The sequence below is a fragment of the Pipra filicauda genome, unplaced genomic scaffold, assembly GCF_003945595.2.
Source record: "Pipra filicauda isolate LSUMZ 115617 unplaced genomic scaffold, ASM394559v2 scaffold121_size3267253_pilon, whole genome shotgun sequence".
NCBI lineage: Eukaryota > Metazoa > Chordata > Aves > Passeriformes > Pipridae > Pipra > Pipra filicauda.
This window is the reverse complement of record NW_024103674.1, coordinates 1,558,437-1,576,883: the sequence shown is the minus strand read 5'-3', so window position 1 is coordinate 1,576,883 and position 18,447 is coordinate 1,558,437. Positions and strand designations below refer to the sequence as shown.

At 46.1% G+C, this 18,447-nt stretch overlaps 1 protein-coding gene across 3 annotated transcripts in view; it reads right to left on the bottom strand.

Moving 5' to 3' along the window:
- Window positions 1–1,606: 1,606 nt before the first annotated feature.
- NUP188 (nucleoporin 188) overlaps window positions 1,607–18,447 on the bottom strand; it is a 26,299-nt gene continuing 9,458 nt past the window's right edge. For all 3 annotated transcript variants that reach the window (XM_027729857.2, XM_039387906.1, XM_039387923.1), the window contains 30 exons: window positions 18,170–18,296; window positions 17,907–18,062; window positions 17,433–17,559; window positions 16,739–16,826; window positions 16,572–16,648; window positions 16,317–16,431; window positions 16,071–16,191; window positions 15,775–15,841; window positions 15,223–15,351; window positions 14,927–15,060; window positions 14,422–14,528; window positions 13,500–13,706; window positions 12,686–12,855; window positions 12,303–12,372; window positions 11,650–11,717; window positions 10,857–11,052; window positions 10,292–10,369; window positions 9,849–9,934; window positions 9,221–9,366; window positions 7,992–8,173; window positions 7,402–7,602; window positions 6,691–6,783; window positions 6,374–6,532; window positions 5,646–5,783; window positions 5,167–5,241; window positions 4,258–4,467; window positions 3,438–3,569; window positions 3,233–3,303; window positions 2,661–2,790; window positions 1,607–2,451 (listed from right to left, as the gene is read on the bottom strand). In XM_027729857.2, coding sequence (XP_027585658.1) covers window positions 2,281–2,451; window positions 2,661–2,790; window positions 3,233–3,303; window positions 3,438–3,569; window positions 4,258–4,467; window positions 5,167–5,241; window positions 5,646–5,783; window positions 6,374–6,532; window positions 6,691–6,783; window positions 7,402–7,602; window positions 7,992–8,173; window positions 9,221–9,366; window positions 9,849–9,934; window positions 10,292–10,369; window positions 10,857–11,052; window positions 11,650–11,717; window positions 12,303–12,372; window positions 12,686–12,855; window positions 13,500–13,706; window positions 14,422–14,528; window positions 14,927–15,060; window positions 15,223–15,351; window positions 15,775–15,841; window positions 16,071–16,191; window positions 16,317–16,431; window positions 16,572–16,648; window positions 16,739–16,826; window positions 17,433–17,559; window positions 17,907–18,062; window positions 18,170–18,296 — 3,831 coding nt within the window. In that variant the 3' untranslated portion in view covers window positions 1,607–2,280. The remainder of the gene's footprint in view (window positions 2,452–2,660; window positions 2,791–3,232; window positions 3,304–3,437; window positions 3,570–4,257; window positions 4,468–5,166; window positions 5,242–5,645; window positions 5,784–6,373; window positions 6,533–6,690; window positions 6,784–7,401; window positions 7,603–7,991; window positions 8,174–9,220; window positions 9,367–9,848; window positions 9,935–10,291; window positions 10,370–10,856; window positions 11,053–11,649; window positions 11,718–12,302; window positions 12,373–12,685; window positions 12,856–13,499; window positions 13,707–14,421; window positions 14,529–14,926; window positions 15,061–15,222; window positions 15,352–15,774; window positions 15,842–16,070; window positions 16,192–16,316; window positions 16,432–16,571; window positions 16,649–16,738; window positions 16,827–17,432; window positions 17,560–17,906; window positions 18,063–18,169; window positions 18,297–18,447) is intronic.

Here is an 18,447-nt window from a genome sequence, read left to right as displayed (position 1 = left end):
CTACTTAAATGAAAGGGAACAGGGAAATCAAATATGTTCCTGTTTTAGTTGGTTTTCCAATTGCCAGGATTACCACTCCCATAATCTATTAGAGATCTAACCCCTATCTATTTCCCTCCCACCTTCCAGCATGTGTGCCTTTCCCTCAGGCCAGTGTTTCCCTGTTATTCCTCTCCCTGGTACATTAAATAGGAAGAACAGTTTGAGCAAAAACAGCAGCAGCTTAATGATGCAGAAAATGGTGTCTCTTCCCTCAGAGCAGCCAGAAGGAATTCTGTTCCCTCTGCAGTAGAAAAAAAAGCACATGAAAAATCTATTGCTGCTCCTGCCCCTGTACAGGAAGGTGACACTTGTGCTGCTTCTCTGCAGATGTCAGTGGGAGCTCCCCTTGGCTGCATCCACCCCCCCTGTGGCTGAGGGACAACTCAGGACTGAAATGCTGCTGTGGCTCTGAAACACGTGTAACCAACAGCATCAACTGCTCTGTCTGGCACCAAAGGCTCCTGCCAAGCACCACAAACTCACTCTGGTGTTGAGTAAACATCTAAAAGAATCTATTACTTCTCTCTAAATTCTCTTCCTATCCATCCTTGTTAAACACCAGTGAAGTGACGAGCACCCTGTACCTTCCAAAGCTGTAACAACCTATTCGGATGTACCAGATTCCAGCTTTGCTTCCCCTCCCCACAGCTCCCCTCACCCATTTGCTGTCTCTGCACAGATCTTTACCTCCAACTCTCCATGGCCACACTCAGTCCCCCCACGGCCACAGTTACCTCCCCATGGAACCACCACCAGGCTTAGGACTGTCACCACCTCCCTCACTGTCAGCTCACCTCCAGTTTTGGTAGGTAAACAAGCCCCTCTCCCTTCCACTTTAAGACCATTTTGCTCCAGCCAGCTAGTTCAGATCTCTCCAAAGCCTTCAGGGCATGTGAAACTAGATAAAGCAAATGTGCCAGAATATTGCCTGCACTTAAGCTTACAAGGTAAAAAAAACAAACCTCAAAGCAAGATAATCTCATTTTCTCACTCCAGTCTCTTAAAACCATTGAGATTAAAAAGGTTCTGGCTGGTAAAGCAATTAAGTGTCTCTTTAGGAAAGAACTAGTAGGTTACTAGCTCATAGCTACACTGAAATTTGATTTTTTTACCTTAGAGAAGTCTCTAGATTTCAGGCTTTATTTTAAGCAGTAATTACTGACCTTCTCTTAATGTCTCCATCACTGAGCCTCAGAACCTTAAAGAATTTGTTGATTTACTCAAGAGCCAGAACACACAATGCACCTTCAGTGTAGACAGGGTCCCTTCCAGTGTGACCCTGTGCCCTCCCTGGGGCTGCACAGGCAGGGGATGTGCAGGGGGAATCATCCCCGAGGAGTATTTTATAGTGCTGCTCATTTAAAACCTCCTACAAGTTCCCCAACATGAGAAAGGGAGTGGGTGTGGGGAAGCCGAGGGAATCAGCCTTTAATTACAGCCATTTCAAACAGCACTGGATCATCACTCCCAAACCACAGCCTTTGCTGGGACTTCAGCCCAGCAGAACCACCACCCAGACACTGCAGAGCTGCTGCTGTGTCCAACACAAACCCACGAACCCAGCTGCTGTCTATAAAGGTTTTAATATCAGTATAAATAGGGCACAGTTACAAAAAACTGCAAGACTGGAGCGATGGAATTTTGACGTAAAAACCTTAAGTGAGGCCTTGCTCTTCAGAAACACACACAACACACAGACTGCAGGGTGAAGGGAAGGCGTGAGCACACATACACCATCGTGCCTTGAACCACTCAGTACAAAAATAGCAGTAGAAAGATGGTCTCTGAATTGCTGGCTGATCCCTTGGTGTGCCTTAGCTGGACTCTGTGCAGGAGAGGCAGATTGCACCTTGTGATAGGAGCAGAGTTAATGCCCAGCAGAAAGTGTTTCCTCTCTCTATCCAGCCACAGCTTCCCCAGCTGAGGTACAAGCTATAAAAATAAAGGTTTTGACTGTTCAGTGCTTGTACCCAGGCAGGATGCTCTGGCAGAGGGAGTGAGCAGGCTGTGCACGCGGGCTGGTCACCAGAGAGCCACTTTGGGCTCTCCTTACATTCACTCTGCTCCTGGGTGGCAAGAGTTCATGGGATCCCACTGCTCCGGTGACACCACTGCCCACACCTGGCCTCCCTCCCTTCCCAGTCCTTGTTCCAGCTCTGCCAAAGGTGATGCCTTGTGTGGTGGACATGAATCGTTCCGCTGCAGGTCCTGAAAAGGGAGGCAGGGCCAGGACAGAATCTATCTCTGCACGTGCCGGACAAAGGCCTGCACGAGCTGGAACAAGGGCTCCTGCCCCTCCGGACCCAGCTTGGAGGCAGACTTTCCTTGGGGAGAGGGAAGGACCCCGCTGGCAGGTGAAGAGGGGCCACCCCGGCGGAAGTAACGAGACAGGCTGGAGAGCAGCGTGCTCTGCAATCAGAAGTGTGGAACAGGTCAGAGCTTCTTCCCACCACACGCCCTCTCCCTCCCCAAACCAGCTTCCCGTGGCACAGGAACGTGCCAGTATGTGCAGCCCAAGGCTGTTCATTCATGCTGGGGTTTACTGGGCAGCCACAGACAAGTGACCTTCTCCCACGGGACTCCCTGACCCCACACAGAGGACGGCACAAGGTGCTCACCAGCTCTGAGCTGAGCTCCTGCTTCATCCGCTGCTTGTCCCGGGGGTGCACGGCCGGGTCCCGCAGGTACCGAACGGCCTGGGAGATGAGCAGGTAGAAACAGTTCTCCATTGTAAACATGAGCAGAGACCTGTGCAAAGAACACAGATAAAGGTCAGCACACAACACCTCCCAGGTCAAATGCTCATAGAAAGGCTTCACACACACACACACATGAGGGAATAGTGTTACTGTGCACATTCTGCTCAAGCAGCCATACCCAAAAGCTGTGCTCTGCAGACCAGAAACCCCTGTGGACAGCAGGGAATTGATTTAGAAGTACCAGTAAATAAGCATCAAACACCTCTTTAATTGCATCTTCAGTGGTTGATTTATGATGGGATGACTTCACACATCCTCCCCCCAAAAAAACCCTGCTTGCTTTGGAGAGCTGCTGATGGGCTACCTGAAGTCCTTGGATTCAGAGTGAGAAGCTCTGAAGCTACACAAATGCCTCTCAACTTCAGTTCTGATGTGAGGAGCTCTGGCTTCTGCTGCTTGGCCGTGACTACATCAAATAATTAGAAACTTACTTGAGGGTTTTGGTTCCCTCTTGCATATTCAGCCCTGCAGCCTGAGGGAAAGGTTCCTTCTTCTTATCCAGCTTGGAGGGAAAAAAAGACAGGCATTAGAGACAGGAGATAAAAAAGAACTACTCCTGCTCTTCCAAGTATGAGCTGAAGGAGCACTCTGGGGTTGCTGGACCTGCTGTGCTCCCAGACAGGAAAGGGGCAGTACCTCTCCCAGCATGTTCAGGGCCACGTTGACTGTGGCCAGGAGGGTCCCAAAGGAAGGGGCAACGTCCGAGTCGAAGGCTGGTGTGGTGAAACTCAAGACGAAGAGCACGTTGTACTCAGCAAGGTCCAGCGACTGTGGAGACACAGAAAGAGGTGTGAGACCCTCGAGGCCATGAGCGTGCTGTTGCCATAGGAACAGGAATATCCAGTCCCTCATTATGCTTTTTATATAAGCACTGTGATAATTTCAAAAGTCTCAGGTGTACAGATGGAGCAGTTCTGTACAGCACTGCACAACCAGACTCCACGGCTCTGCTCACACAGCTCCCATCACTGGCACACCAAGGCACTGACTGCTTCCACACTGGTGTATGTACCCAGAGGCACAGGAGAAGGAAGTTCCCTATCCAACAGTCAGCAGCAGGACACTGCCAGAGTCAAGGATTAAACCCTCCTTTTCTGAACCTGGAGACCAGGCACTGGCTCACACAATGGGAGGACAGCAAGGGCATTCTTTCCTGAAGAGTGGTGTACTGAGGGCACAAACCCACTGGGTTATTGTCTGCTCCAGTGAGGTCACACAGACACAGTGTTGTGTAGATCCCACAAAAGCTTGGCCAAGCCTTCCTTTCACACTGACCAGTGTCTGATTCCCAGTGGGAATTCCTTGTGTCCTGCCTTCCTGCTCTGTGCAGCAGGAATCAGACAGGGGTCACTGTCTCAAGAAGGACATACTGTGCCTCACTACACAGACTCAGATCATCCCTAGAAATGCTGGAATCTCCCCCCTTCACGGAGCAGCACCTCTCCTCTGTCCCTACCTGGTCAAGGAGGATCTGGCAGACATCGGGGGTGAAGTGGCGCAGGGCAGCAAGAGACTTGCTGAGGATCTTCAGGAGGCTGTACTGCACTGTGAGCAGGGCCTTCTGCTCTGCTGCCTCTGACTCGGGGCTGGGATGTTTGGAGGAGGCCTGGGGATTCCGCTGCACTCGGGGGGTCACACTGGATGGAAGGGAATCGCCGTTTTTTGTCTGCAGAGAGAGAAAAAAGAAAGCCCTGAACACCGACACGGTTATTTTGCACTAAGACAAATGATTTGAGGGAAAAAAAATGTTGGGAGCAAAGGGAATGAGGAAAAAAGGCTCCCAAAGTCCGTTACCAGCTGAGAATCTACGCTTGGCATGGACTGGGGAGGCTCTGCATTGCAGGGAGGCAGCTGCAGAGGCTGTTTAGGTTCAACAATTTTAGGAAAACAATAATCGGCACACCAAGCCTGAGCCACGCTGAAATAACACAGCAGCAGCAATGCATCTTCTCCACCTCGTGCATCTGAGGATGTCCCAAGAACAAGAACTATGTCCCTTGAACAAATTAAATCAGATCAAGGACACCAGGGCAACAGTGGCTTATTAATGGCATTCCAGAGTCCTACAGCAATGCAGCCTCTTGCTGCAGTGTATAAGGACAACAGCACCATTCAACACAGGCTGCTGGTTCTCTAGGACTGGCTTTACTCTGCCCAGAGGTTTTTAGACTCCAGACTACTCTTTGCACGCTTTTTTTTTCACTGTGGAGAAATGCAAATCCTACCTGTTGATGACTGTCAATAATTCCCACCAGGATTACCAACAATCCACTCAATATCCAAGAGCCTGGTTATTCAATAACATCTGCCTTCCAACAGGGAGCACGGGCAACACTGAACTCACAGTTTGGTTTGGGATCCTCACCTGCAGGTAGTGCTGGAGCATTTTGCGGCTGTGCAGGAGGGAGGTACAGGCCTGACAGAGGTAACACAGATTCACCTGAAATAAATAAGATCAGGGAGAAATCTCTTAAAAGCTCAAAACCCACTTGTGGAAGCTGGAAAATCCAGTTAAACAGAGCACTGTGATCATAAAGGATCCATAAGAGAGCACTCTGATCATAAAGGATCCGTGCATTCTCTCCATTTCTCAGTATTTTCTTGGAATCACCTGGCACTAAGAACTAAGGGTAAGCCACTGAATTCCCCAAGTTATTTTCCCAAGCTATAACTTCTCTTTATTTCCTCACTCAACTCAGACAAGGTACTGATAGAACACACACTTAAATAATCTCAGCTGAAGTTCCTATTAAAAGAGCAATAATAAAAAGGTGATATAGTGCCATTTTCTCACAAGACATCCAAATCCCTGCACTCCAAGGCAATGTATATCCTGGTTCCTACCTGCATGTCCCTCATAAGCTGTGGCAGGTGGAAATGCCATTCCTTTGTGAAATTTGAGAGCTGAAGAATGAAGCCAACAGTGTGATCTGCCTCCTCCAGACAGGCCAAGCTCTGTACTGTCCGTACTGCATTCAGGCACTGCAAAGGAGACAGAAGTAAATCACAACAGATAAAGAAGTAAATCACGACAGATAAATCACAAAAATCCCATTCCTTCCTCTAGAAGAAAAAGCTGAAGGTGCAGTCTGCAGTGACACAGTCCAGCCAGGACAGGTATTTCAGCATTGCAGGACACGAGAATTTGCTGACCCCAATGGTGACTGAGCCCTCACCACAGCATTATCTGAGCCAGGCTGAGCTGAAGCCGCCTCCAAGAACGGCTCCTGTACTTTTCTTTCCAGAGCCATGGCCACAAAGTGAGCTCCCCTCAAACTCCCACTTCTGCTACTCTTGAGTTGGCATATTAAACATCTGTAGCAAAGTTACAACCCCAGGAGTGAAGAGATGAGCAGATGGGACTGTCCAGTTCTAACAGGTACCATAACAATCACCCCTACCTGACTGCATGGCTTGTGCATTCTGTCCTCCTTCTCCCACTGTCGTGTTACTTCCCCTGTGACCCTTCCTGAGGCAGGAGCCTCTTTGTCAATGCTGTTTTCTGACATCTTTCCACTGTCATTGGGACAGAGAAGCCAAGCAAACCATCCCAGAGGGAGTCTGTGGCCTACCTGAAGGATCCTCTCCTGATGGACACCCACAAAGTCCAGCGCTTCCGTCAGGAAGTTGTATCTCAGTGTTTTGAGCAGGCGTTCCATGAGGGACATGGAGAGACGATAGACCCCAGGCCAGGAGGGGGCATCCAGAGACTTTCGGGATGAGGCAGATGTCTGAACAGATCACACACGAGAACAAGCCACTTATTTCCCTTCACACCACTCCAGGAGCCTCCAGTCTCTAGGGGTGGCACTGTTCCAGCCACAGCCCACAAGGCAGGGCATGGGGAGCTCTCTGGGCACATTCCCACATGGAAGGAAGCAGCACCCACCTGAATGGCTCCGTTTGTGCTGAGCTGGTACACGCTCAGGAGGGGCAGGCAGACACTCTGGGTGACACCAGCTCCAGCCATTGCTGCTGCTCCCTACAAGACACAGAACAAACTTCTGCTGGAATCTGCCTCCCTGAGACTGAAGAGATTTGTTTTGCATTAGGTATTTCTGTCCTTTGCACTGTCACTGCCCTTTTAGAGAGCTTTCATCTACACCCACTTTGATGGTGTTAAAAGTTCAACATCAAGAAAAGCACCAGTAAAATCTAACCTGCATAACTATACTCTCAATCCCATTTATCACCTGCTCTGGTATGTACCTCATCTTTGCAAAGGGCTTTGGAACGACCTTGCTTTCATCTAAAGCCCCACACACGTTGAATTTGCAATAGATAAATAACACTTTATCAGAACTAATGAGGAAACAGGATCCAATATTCAATGCTGATTTAACTTTTTCCATTCAGAAAAAGTGCCTGCTCTAAATGACAGGTTTGCCCTGGCTGGCTTGAGCTTTTCCATCTGAGCCAGGGAAAACTATGGAGAACAAGGTACACTGAGCAGGTGTACATACAGGAACTAGTGCTTCCCAGCTTCCAAAAAAACTCCCTTTATCTACAGCTCATTGTTCAGCTGCATCACAGACTCATGAATATACATCTCCTATTCAAAGTGTACAGCCATGTGCTCTCACTCCTCTGCATCTCTCACCTGTTGAGTCCTTGCTAAGGTCAGCAGCAAATGTAAAGAGGCCTCTGTGAAGTGAAGGTTTTGTTTAACTCTCAGGCTGATCTCCAATGCAGCAAAGATAGTAGGAAGCACAGGGACTTTCCTAGTAATCTGCAGCCAGTAGTCTCCATCTTCATCCACCTCACAGAGCTCCTTGGCCAGATGCAGACCCAGGACACACACCTTCAGTGGCAAGGAGAACCAGATACAGGGGTTACAGGGCTGACATGAGTATCAAGAGAAATCTCAAAAGCATTTACTAACACAACCTAAACTTCAGTCATTCTCAGAATCATAAATTAAGGCCCCTGCTATCTCTCACATTACACTCTGCACAGCCCTTGGTGGCTGCATTAGCACTCATGACAATATTTTTTAGATCTGAAGGAGAGGCAGCAACAGCTGATTTCCCAGACTGAAATGTGCCAGAAAGACATGGAGTGATTCTGAAACAAACTGCTGACACTTCCTTTGGAGGCATCAGGCTGCAAGGGAAAGTTGTTCCAAGCATCATTAAACTTTTGTCTAGAGAGAAGAAACCAGACTGTAGAAGAGAGGAGCAGGTCCTTTACCCCATCTCGCTGGTCCTTGTGCTTCACTCGGGAGGCATCGTCCGTCTCCATACTGTCCTTGTCATCTGCAGCATCTCCCGAGGTCAGGCTGTGCCGAGTCTGGTCGAACAGGGCAATGACCTCATCCTGGAGTGTCTCACACACACTCAGCACCAGCTGGGAGTACTGGGGGATGTCACTCACTGTGACACACACAACAGACACCAGTTAACACACAGTCCCTGTACTCGGGTTTCCAGTTTAACTGACAGCATCACTGAGCCACATTTCTTGGAGTTAAGTGTTTATTCTGCTCTCATTTCAAAACCTACGAAACAGAATGTGATGAGCTGTGACTAAGTTAGATGACTGAGTCTAGGAGGATATAATAAGGGATGAAATGGTTATCTGGATAACAAAACCATGTAGTTTTACCCAGAAGTCATATGAACTCATGTCAAAGCACAAATCAAGCACTCCTATGGATGTATTATTCCATAACTGCTCCTTATAGCAATTCCCACCAATTGCTCCAGATTTCTGGTATTGGCCCATGCAGATTGGGTGCAGTCTGTGCTCTGTGAGTCCATATAAATATTACATTCCTATCAAAACCATTATAATAAATGGCACCACCTTTTACCAGCATGACTACAAACTCAAATTCAACAGCAAAGAAAACAATTAAAAACAACCCAACCTTCCACTTTCTATCTATTTTCCAAAACATGTGGGCTTGCAGGGCCCAAGCAGTGGGACAAGGAATACACAAGACAAGCTGAGACTTCTCATCACAGTGCTTTTGTATGTGCTGTACAGGGAAATACTGCTCAGATTCCACTGAGGGTCTTCAAGTGCTACTGCAATGTCAGAAACATGTCATTTTGTAACAAAATGTACAAACCCTTTCTAGTGTTTGGGTCTAACTAGAAATTCATTCCCTTTGTGAGAGAGCCTGACCAGGGTGTCCCTCCCACACCCACTGAGGTATTTCCAAAATCACATGGGAACCAAACTGATCAAACACAGAGGTGACTGTCAGGGAAAGACAAGAGAAGACATGGACACAGTGTGAATGATAAACCTCATCTCTTTCCAAAACTAGCTAAAGCAAGGAAGAAAAAAGGAGAAAAGTCCCACAGGTTGGTGACTCCCTTCAGCACCCTGCACTCCCACCAGCACCACACACATGTTCCTCTTGGACACACTGGGTGCAGGGTGTGCTCAGCCCTGCACATGCACCACCTCACCTTTCATCTCCTTCATTTGCAGGACAGTGATAAGAGCTGAGAACACTTTGGCTTTGGTTTTCTCCATCATCTGCTGATCTGCCTGTAGCACTCCCTCCAGAATCTGCGTCAAGGAGTTTATGATTTTATCCACAGAACTCAACTCGCTGACAACAAAAAGGGAGAGCTCTTCAGATTAGATAAGATCCCTCAATAAATATACTGGCTTGACTGAGCTGTGTGGATCATAAGTTACATGATCCACACAAATAAAAGCAGTTCTTCCAAAGTAAAGTTTAAGTCCCCACCTGGATCTCACTAAAGACATGCCACAGAATGAGAGAATGCATTTTCCCTTCACTGTGAGAATGAGAGTGAGAATGCAGGACTAACCATCACAAAAGCTCTTTTGATACTTTTCACCAGCAAGCAGAAAGCCAAACCATAAACTGTATTGGCTACTAGAGATTCCACAGAATTTCAACAACAACCTAGGAACATTTTACATCCCAAAAGAAAATTCTATGAGAAGGCTTAAGTTTCCTCCCCAAATCACTACGGGCATCTCTCTAGAGCAAAAGACTTAAACGTAACCTCCCAAGTTTTTACTTCCAGCAGTGACTAAAAATTAACCAAACAAAATACCCACCTCTTCCACTGTTTGAGCAGGATCAGAAGAAGGGTACACAGCATAGAGCCCAGCTGCAGGCAGGCCACTGACATGGGAACCTGGAGCTAAGGAGAAATACTGCAAGAGTTACAGCTGCAACATGTAAGAACACTTCAGAAATTCTCAGCCCAGGAATGCTCAGCCCAAGCACTGCCACCAAATGACCAGGTTTGTTCTTCAGCTGCACTGAGGGGGCCAGAGCCAGGACCCTCACAGGTCCACTCAGTGATGACAAGAATGACACATGCAAAATAAAGATTTATAAGCAGCTCATCAGTTCAGGAAGAGACACTTTGTTTCAGCCCAATTTCACAGGTCTAAAAAGCTCTAAGACAGCAAGCAACTGCAAAAATAGAACCCCTCATAATACAAAGAAGATGAACAATTAGAAAATGAAAGAGCTGATAGGAAGCAGCACCTACCAAAACCTTGGTGCCATTTAGCACGTCCAGAAACAACTGCTCATGAACTGCAGAATCAGTCAGGTGCATGATATCCGCCTAGATCCAAGGAGAAAAATCAAACAAGCACAATAAAAGATGCATCTTCTTAGCAGCCTAACATCAGTTCACTGTTTCAATCTATCACTTTTAGAACTCCCCAAATTTTGCAGCTGATGAGTTTTACAGAAATCACTGAAGTTTTTCATTAACCGTGGGCAAGAAGTCAGCAATGATTAATTCCCTAATGGTGCATCCCTGCCTCACTTGACTCAGGAAAAGCTCTTCAGCATTACCTAATTACTGAGAATTGCTCTAAAAATTATTTACTACCTCCCTCCTCTGCTCAGACAGACAATGTGCTCATTTTGATCAAACAGCAGAACACCACCCACTCTAACCTCTTGTGCCACGCTCGTGCCAACGTGTGTTGAAATCACATATACTACAAAACTGAAAGGAAAAGCAGTGAATTCTTAGCTGTTGACGCTGAATTATTCAAAATGTTAGTATCAGATTGTCATGCCAGGCAAGAGGCAGCCCTTACATGGCTTGTGGAGATGATGAGCAGCATCCTCCAGGCCGAGATGAGCATCTGATACTCTGTCACAGAGGCACAGCTGGTGCCCTCCGTCTCTGCCACGTGTTGTGCCAGTGACTTCACGTACTCTGACCAGTAGGCAAAGCGCTTTTTGGTGGAGAAGTTCTTCAGCGTGTCTTTCAGGGACTGATCCAGAGAGCCCCTGACCAAATCAAGAGGAGAAGTTTATCTTCATTTATTCTTGGGTCAGAAAATACACCTCTTCTGAGATTCAGGGACACAGCTTGCAAGTGAAGGGTTTTCCACATATTAGACCTGTGCAGGGAATCCCACTTTTTGCATCAAATGTGAAGGAAAAACATGATCTCTGAAGAAAATCTATGATTTTTTTTTTTTTTTAAGCAGAGATTTTAGTTAATCCTAACTTTTCAACATATTCAATGTCAGTTATGTTCAGGAAAACAAATCAAGTGGGAGAAGACCACTAAATGTGATTCAGCAACCAATACAGAAGGTTTAGTTAGCTTAGTTGACAATTAGTTTTAACAAATACTGTATATTCTCATTCTAGGATACAAGGAAAATACTAATACATTCTCACCTAAAGGTTGCAAAAAGACTAATATCTTTCTGCAACTAGTGATTGTAAGATTCTGAAATGCATGTTTGCAATGTGTTCATAAATCACTCCCACATTTTCACAGGATTACATGTGCTTTGTCCCTCAAAGCCCACTTTCTGTCAAGAGTTTAGACAATTAAAAAGTACAGGGATGAGGGAGAAACTCCCAAAGACTCACTTGACAACATAGTAGATCTCCAAGCAGATAATTTTCATGATTAAGGCACAGGTATCCAAGACACTGAGCTATAAAGACAAAAAAAAAGCAAAATCTGAGCTCTGAAGAGTAAGTGGAATTCTGCTTTATCCCTATCACTTGGGATGACTAATACTCCAGTTGTGCAGGAGACTTGTTTCTCCCACAATAGCAACAGTTATGTCATTTGACCATGGATTAGTGACAGTAAGGACAGAATGCTGTGTTCAGAGCAGAGTTCAAACTCTGAGAGCACCGGAACTTCAGAATGAAGGGAAAAACTCCCACAGAAAGGAAGAATAACAAGAACCTGATCGATTCCTCTGTGATACCAGCCAGCCTGAGCTATGGATACACTTCAGACAGCACAAATTCCACCCAGTGAGTGTCACCACAGCTGTCAGGAAACATCTATTTTTGTCTGACATGTGAATTAAAGAGCAGAGAATTCCAAAACTACTGTACAGTTCATGGCTGTACAGTCTCTGCAAAGCCAGAAAACATTCACTTCATGTCCTGTGTTTAACCAACTTGATCATAGAAAGCTGCAAGCAGAGGGAACAGCCACACACATCACTTAGAAACCATTTCTGAGAAGTGCATAACTCCCTTCACTTTGTTTGGATGTAACTCACCTCTGATGATTCGGAAGGCGGAGGAAGGGTCCCAAAGAGGGGATTAGTTAAATTTTCCCAAAACTTTGGCCTAAAAGATACATACAGAAGTACCATCAGTTACCTCTCCCATGCCTAGCAGCATTTTGACAATTCCAAACTTCACAGAAAATATGCTTTGGCAAACACAAATTTATATAGCTTTGTATGAAAGAAACAGAAAGATATTTGCTTCTGAACGTGCACAGGGGGGCTTCTCATCTTGCAAGCTCAAAACCCACACACTGCATGGGCTTTGAGGCAGGGCACGCAAAGTCTAAGATGTAAATGTCCCTGAAAAGTGTGATGAACCAAACTTTTGGAGAAAGGGAAGGAAACTGCCTTGTAGAGAAGCCCCAACTCACTTTGTCCTCAGCACGAGCATGGCGCTGTCGCGCCGGTCCTGCCACAGCGCGTGCAGGAAGGCGATGGCAGCTCTGTGCAGGAGGGGAGGGCACCAGTACCTCTCCTGCTGCTTGGAGTCAATCAGCTCCAAGACCACTTGGAGGCAACTCCACTCCCCCAAGCTGAACTCCTAAAGCAAAAGGAAACAGGAGGTTACGTCACCACAGGACCACTGTGTAGGCACCTGTCAGAGAACAAAGTGCTTAATTCCACTTACACAGAGAAACAAATCTGAGTATATGATGCTGTCATGTATTTTATATAGGACCACAAGGAATGCAGTCACAGCACAGGAGACACAAAAAAAATTTATTGGGAAATAGAATGTAAGCTAAACTGAGACTTAGTGTGGCCAAGTGCCTTCAAAAGGTCCCAGAAGACCTTGAACTGCAAAGCATCAGAGTGGGTATTCTGGAAAATTATATTGTCCATTGTACCCCAATCTTCAGCTTTCTCACAGCGAGAGCATCACAGCTGAGTGTTTTAAGGTTACTTAAAAAACACCCCCCCAGAGAGTCAAGAGTGGGTCACAGGCACCCTTGGTCTGACTCAGCACATGTTATTACGCTAACTCAGTATCTGCCTTGAAATATTGGGGGAAGTTTCTCTTTGGTTATAAGGAAAAACGAAACTGGGACAGCACCACATCCATTAACTGCAAGCACAAGCTGCATTTATCTTTACATTAAGCACACAGTAAGAACTACCAGATTTCAGAGACCGGTGCTGTAATCCTACTGTGAAAAGACCTTGGGCGAGTATCTGCCGTTGTACCTTTGACCCATCGCTGCCATCCTTCACTTCCAAGTTCAGAAACAGCTCGATGAGCCCAGGCTGTGTCTCCACAGCCACCGTGAGGAACTCCAGGATCATGACCTTGATGCGCATGTCCTCGATCCTGCTCTGCAGGTGGGTCAGGAAGGCGTCGCGGATGGCGGCGGCGTCGCTGCCCAGGCAGGCGTACACGGACATGGGAGCGACCTGCACAGGGACACAGCACCCCAGGGAAAAATAACCACCCTGTACAGAATGCTTGTCTAGATAAGAGGTGATCTGCACTGTCATGAACCTCCAAAATATTTAATATTCAACCTGTGAGGGGGTACTCAGAAGTGAGTTGCCACCAAGCGGGAAGAAAGCTGCCAAGTGATCCAAATTTTCGTCTTTGGCAATTCTGGCCTATCCCTCACCTATTTCTCCCAGGTTATCAAAAAATTAGAAAGAGTAAAACAGCTTTGGAATTGTAAATCTAGAGTTTGCTTTTTAGTAAGTCTAAAATTTGAAAGGTCCTAATAAAAACTTAAATAGGATGCTCTTCTCAGTAAGATGTTAAAATTCCAGGTAGAAAGGCAGAGAAATTTTATCTAAGATTCTGACTTTAGATAAAGTTGCTCAAAAATTGGGAAGAGATCAACTGGAGGTGCAAATACTTTGCAGATAACATCCCACTCATGGGAAACTTCTCAATGAGTGCTGAGTGACTTCCGAAAACAGCAGATTAGGTTAAAAAACTAAAGTGCCCTTTAGGTGATTTTTGATGTGCTCTACCTTACAGCTGTCAGGCCACCCTGCTTCAACTGACTTGATTAAGCTCCCTGATATAAAAAAAGCCTGAAGAAATTATCTGGAAAGAATTTCAGTGGTGGAATCAGTCACAAGGGGAGAAGCAAAGGAGCACTGGTGTGTCTCATCTCACCGTAGCCAGTCGTTTGAGCAGCTGGATGGCCAGGCGTGGAAGTGCAGGGTCGTGCTTGTGGTAGATGTATTTGGCCAAGACAGCAATGAGATTGTTTCCATGAGCACCTGGAGAGAACACAATCGAAATCAAAGAGAAGAAACAGCAACAAGATATAACTATTTACCAAATAATGATTTCCGCAGCAGAAAGTGGGAACTAGGTTGTTCTCCCAAAAGAACCAGGTCTGGGTCCAGCCAGAGGCACTAATGGCAGCTGATTTAGTATACTCTGTAATTACACTAATCTCATTACAAAGCATCAAACAATAAGCCATGTTTGATTAATCCTTTAGAAGCTGTCCCAGCGGGGCAGAACGCCTCAGAGGAGGGAGAAGAGTCCTCCTCCCATCACTAGCAAGCACATTTTGGAAACCTTAACTACTGTTTGTAATGAGACACACACTGGCATTTGCAAAGAACCCAAAAGCACAGCTCCCCAGGCTGCCCCAGGGAGGAATACCCACCATGCTGAGTGAGTGCCTGCTCCAGTGGAGACACCACGCTGGACGGGGGTTTGAGCCGGATGACGTTGTTGGTGACGGAGAACGCCAGCTTCACTGTCTGGATCAGCAGCTGCCCCTGGCCTTGGGACTCGTCACTGTGTTCCCAAAGGAAACCAAAGTCACTGTGTTGACAATCGACATTTACTATTTGCACAACATTCAAAGAGGAAACTCAGCACTCCATGGGGGGTTATGTTTTCACTCAAGAGTGTCATGTCAGCACACAGAAGATGCCAAAACAGCCACACCCCACTCACCTGCTGGACTGGGAGGCCATCACCATGTCAATGGTGTCCACCCCAATGCCCATGATGTTGATGACAGCTTGCCCTGCCTCCGTGTTGGCCAGGCTGAAGATGCACAAGGACTGCAGGCTGGGAGCATTGCTGGGACACACAAACACAGGACAGAGTCACCAGGAGCAGGATGTTGCTACACAGGACTTAAAAAACTACCACAAAGTAACCTCTTCATTTCTACACCCCCACTGTCCTTTCCTTTATTCTCCCTTCTACTTTCATGACAGCAGCTACACCAAATAGGAAAAGTGGATGGCAGTCTGTCCCAGGAAATCTAGGTACTTTATTCTCCTTTTCACCAGGTGTTCTAGAAACCTCTGTGGTTTTGTCTGTCCCTAACCTTTTTCTACCCTTCCTGTACTCAGTAATGCAGCAAAGAGCTGAAACCAGCACTACACAGCTATGCCAGCTCCCTCCTAGTTGTTTGCATTTCAAAACTGACACAGAATAATAGTGAATTCTGCACTGTTGTCAGGTTAGTGCAGATCTGAGACCCATCAATTGTCTTACCTGCTGCGAGGATCCATTTCAGGGCATAAATTCAGTATAGCATGGATTAGCTGCAGAATTAGGCACCCTAAAACAGAGATAAAATGGGTCAGTCAGGTTTTGAGAACTTCTGCCTAGTTCCTACTATTTTCAGACAAATCACAGCATCTGACAATACCAGAAGATGTACAATACAAATCCCAAATGGCTGCTAGAAAAGGTATGATAAAAAAAAGAAGAAAAATTCACATATTCTGTTGAGAAGGAAGGTGATCCTTTCTATTCCCTTCTCCCTCTTCCTTCTTCAAGATCCTTACCGATTTTCTCTCTCACTCCATGAGAGTTGTATCTCCATTTGTGGTAATTTGGTAACATCTCCTTCAGGACAAACACGATGCAGGGCACAAGGCCTTGCCTCCGGGTGCTACCAAGTTGTCCCTAAGAGAAACAGAAATGTTATTTAACCAGGAGGGGGACAAAGGACAAGACAACTGCTGCAGGAAGATATGCCTTCACACCAGCTCACAGCTGGTGTCACATCAGAGCATTCCAGCAGCACTCACCCGGACAAGAGTTGTCACAAGGTTCAGGAAGGAGATGGTGACACTGTACTCGCCCTGGGGCTGTTCTATGCTCATCAAGAGGTTCCCATAGCCCCCAGCATTCATTCCCTCTGCACTGTGGAAGGAGCAAGAGGGTTCATCACATGAATAGCAGGATTCTGACACGAGTGAGAGATGCCAGGTGCAGAGACTGCACACTGGGAAAAGGTTCTTATGACATGTCAGGCAAAAAAAGTGGGGAGGGATCATGAATACCTAATCATGTGATTCATACTGGACAGTGGATTGGCAACAAATGGTAAGAACCCTGTGTGGTGAAGGTCAGTCCAAACCTGCACAAGAAAAGGTACAGATGTTCCCTCTCATTCACCTATAAATGTCTACCAGTTCTCACACCCAGCAAAAACAGGTCCTTCCCTCACCTTGGCTGGCATCCGAGCAGCCAGGACTGTCAAACAATTGACACAAGAGGCAATAACATCCACAGGGGGAGAGATTACAGTCGTTAGCCTACAAAAGAGAAACATTTGCATGAAATGCACTGCCACCTGTGGTCTAGCCTATTTACTGGGTTTTTTAAATCAAAAAAGCTTCTCTCTCACTGAAGAACACATGTATAACATCTAAGCAGGTAAATACAGACAGCAGAGTCTGCACTTTCAGTCTAGACTTCCCACCTCCCCCTCACACCTGAGTCAGATCAATTTACTGCCAGAGGCAAGGCTGGCAAGACAGCAGGCTGTCACAGAGAACAATAATTATACAGCAGAACATTAATTCCCTGGCAATTAACTCTAGGAGGAGTTAATAAGTACAACTGTTTTAACACCCAGGAGTTACTGCTCTAACACTATGTTTTATCCCCCTTCCATGTAAATGTAGGTACCAATAAAAACTGCCTTTAAATGGGTAAAACTGCACAACATTCAGGAAAGAGGTGGAAGGGGGGCATTCTGCTGCAAACAGTGTGTAGGCAGAACAGTCTTGAGAGCTGAACACCAGTCTTGGGGAGTTCAAGCACTGACACTTCTTGCAAAGCTCTTGGCAAAAATCAGTAATTAGCCATTCTTCCAGCTCACTGTACCTGCTCAGGTACCTCTGCTGGCAGTGACTCACCTCTGCAGGAGCATGTAGATCCGTGATGTGATTGGAAGAAGGCAATCTGCTATTGATGCATCAGTGCTGATCACTTTATGAACCAGATCAATTATGGGCTTGACCCTCTGGCAATGCTGAATCACATCTGGGTAAAGAAAATCAACACTAGAATGCAAAATTGTACTTAAGCAGTAATCAAACCTGGAACAATGAACATTATTCTCACCACAAGCCTCCACGATCATTCCCCATACCGAAAAACATTTATTTTATTTATCTCAACTTTCTCCTCATCTAAAATGGATCTTGTCTCACTACATGGTCTTACCATGTAGTGAATTTTTTTTGCAGTGAATTTTACAGAATAATCATCATCGTCAGGTCTCTGGTAAAATATTCCATGCTCTTTCAAAAGTATTCAGTCCTACTACTAACCTCCAATCGATACCAATTAATAATGATTTATTCTTTTATACTCCCAGCCTGTCTCACCTGCTGTTGATACAACATGGAGCAGCATCTCAATCTCACAGGTGAACAGTGTCCAGCTGCTGTAGGAATACTCCCACCGTACCAAATAAGCCCGATCATCCAGCATCACCTGGCCCACTGTTCCCTGAGGTATCCGTAGATTTGTTTGACCTAATCCTAAAGATCGAAAAAGCAGATGAAAAAGTCACAAATTAGTTATAAGCCAGGTAAAGAACTGAATTCCCCAAAGCATTTCAATAAGAAAAGAAGTGCAGTTTCCTTACCAAGAGGATAGAGCAGCTTTGGGGCCTGTCTTCGCCACAGCGTCCCGTCTTCATGGGAGATCACATCCGGAGGTTTATGCTTGTACAGTTCAATATAGAAGGACATTTTATCCAGGAAACTGTATACCTGCACCAGAGAGAGCTTCAACAATACAGCCAAAGAGCCAGAGCTTCTTAAATATTAATCAACCAGGTCATCTCCAGGAATCAGCAAGTTTTGTTTTTATGTACAATATTCTTCTAATACATCGACCCTACCAAAACACTACTACACAGCC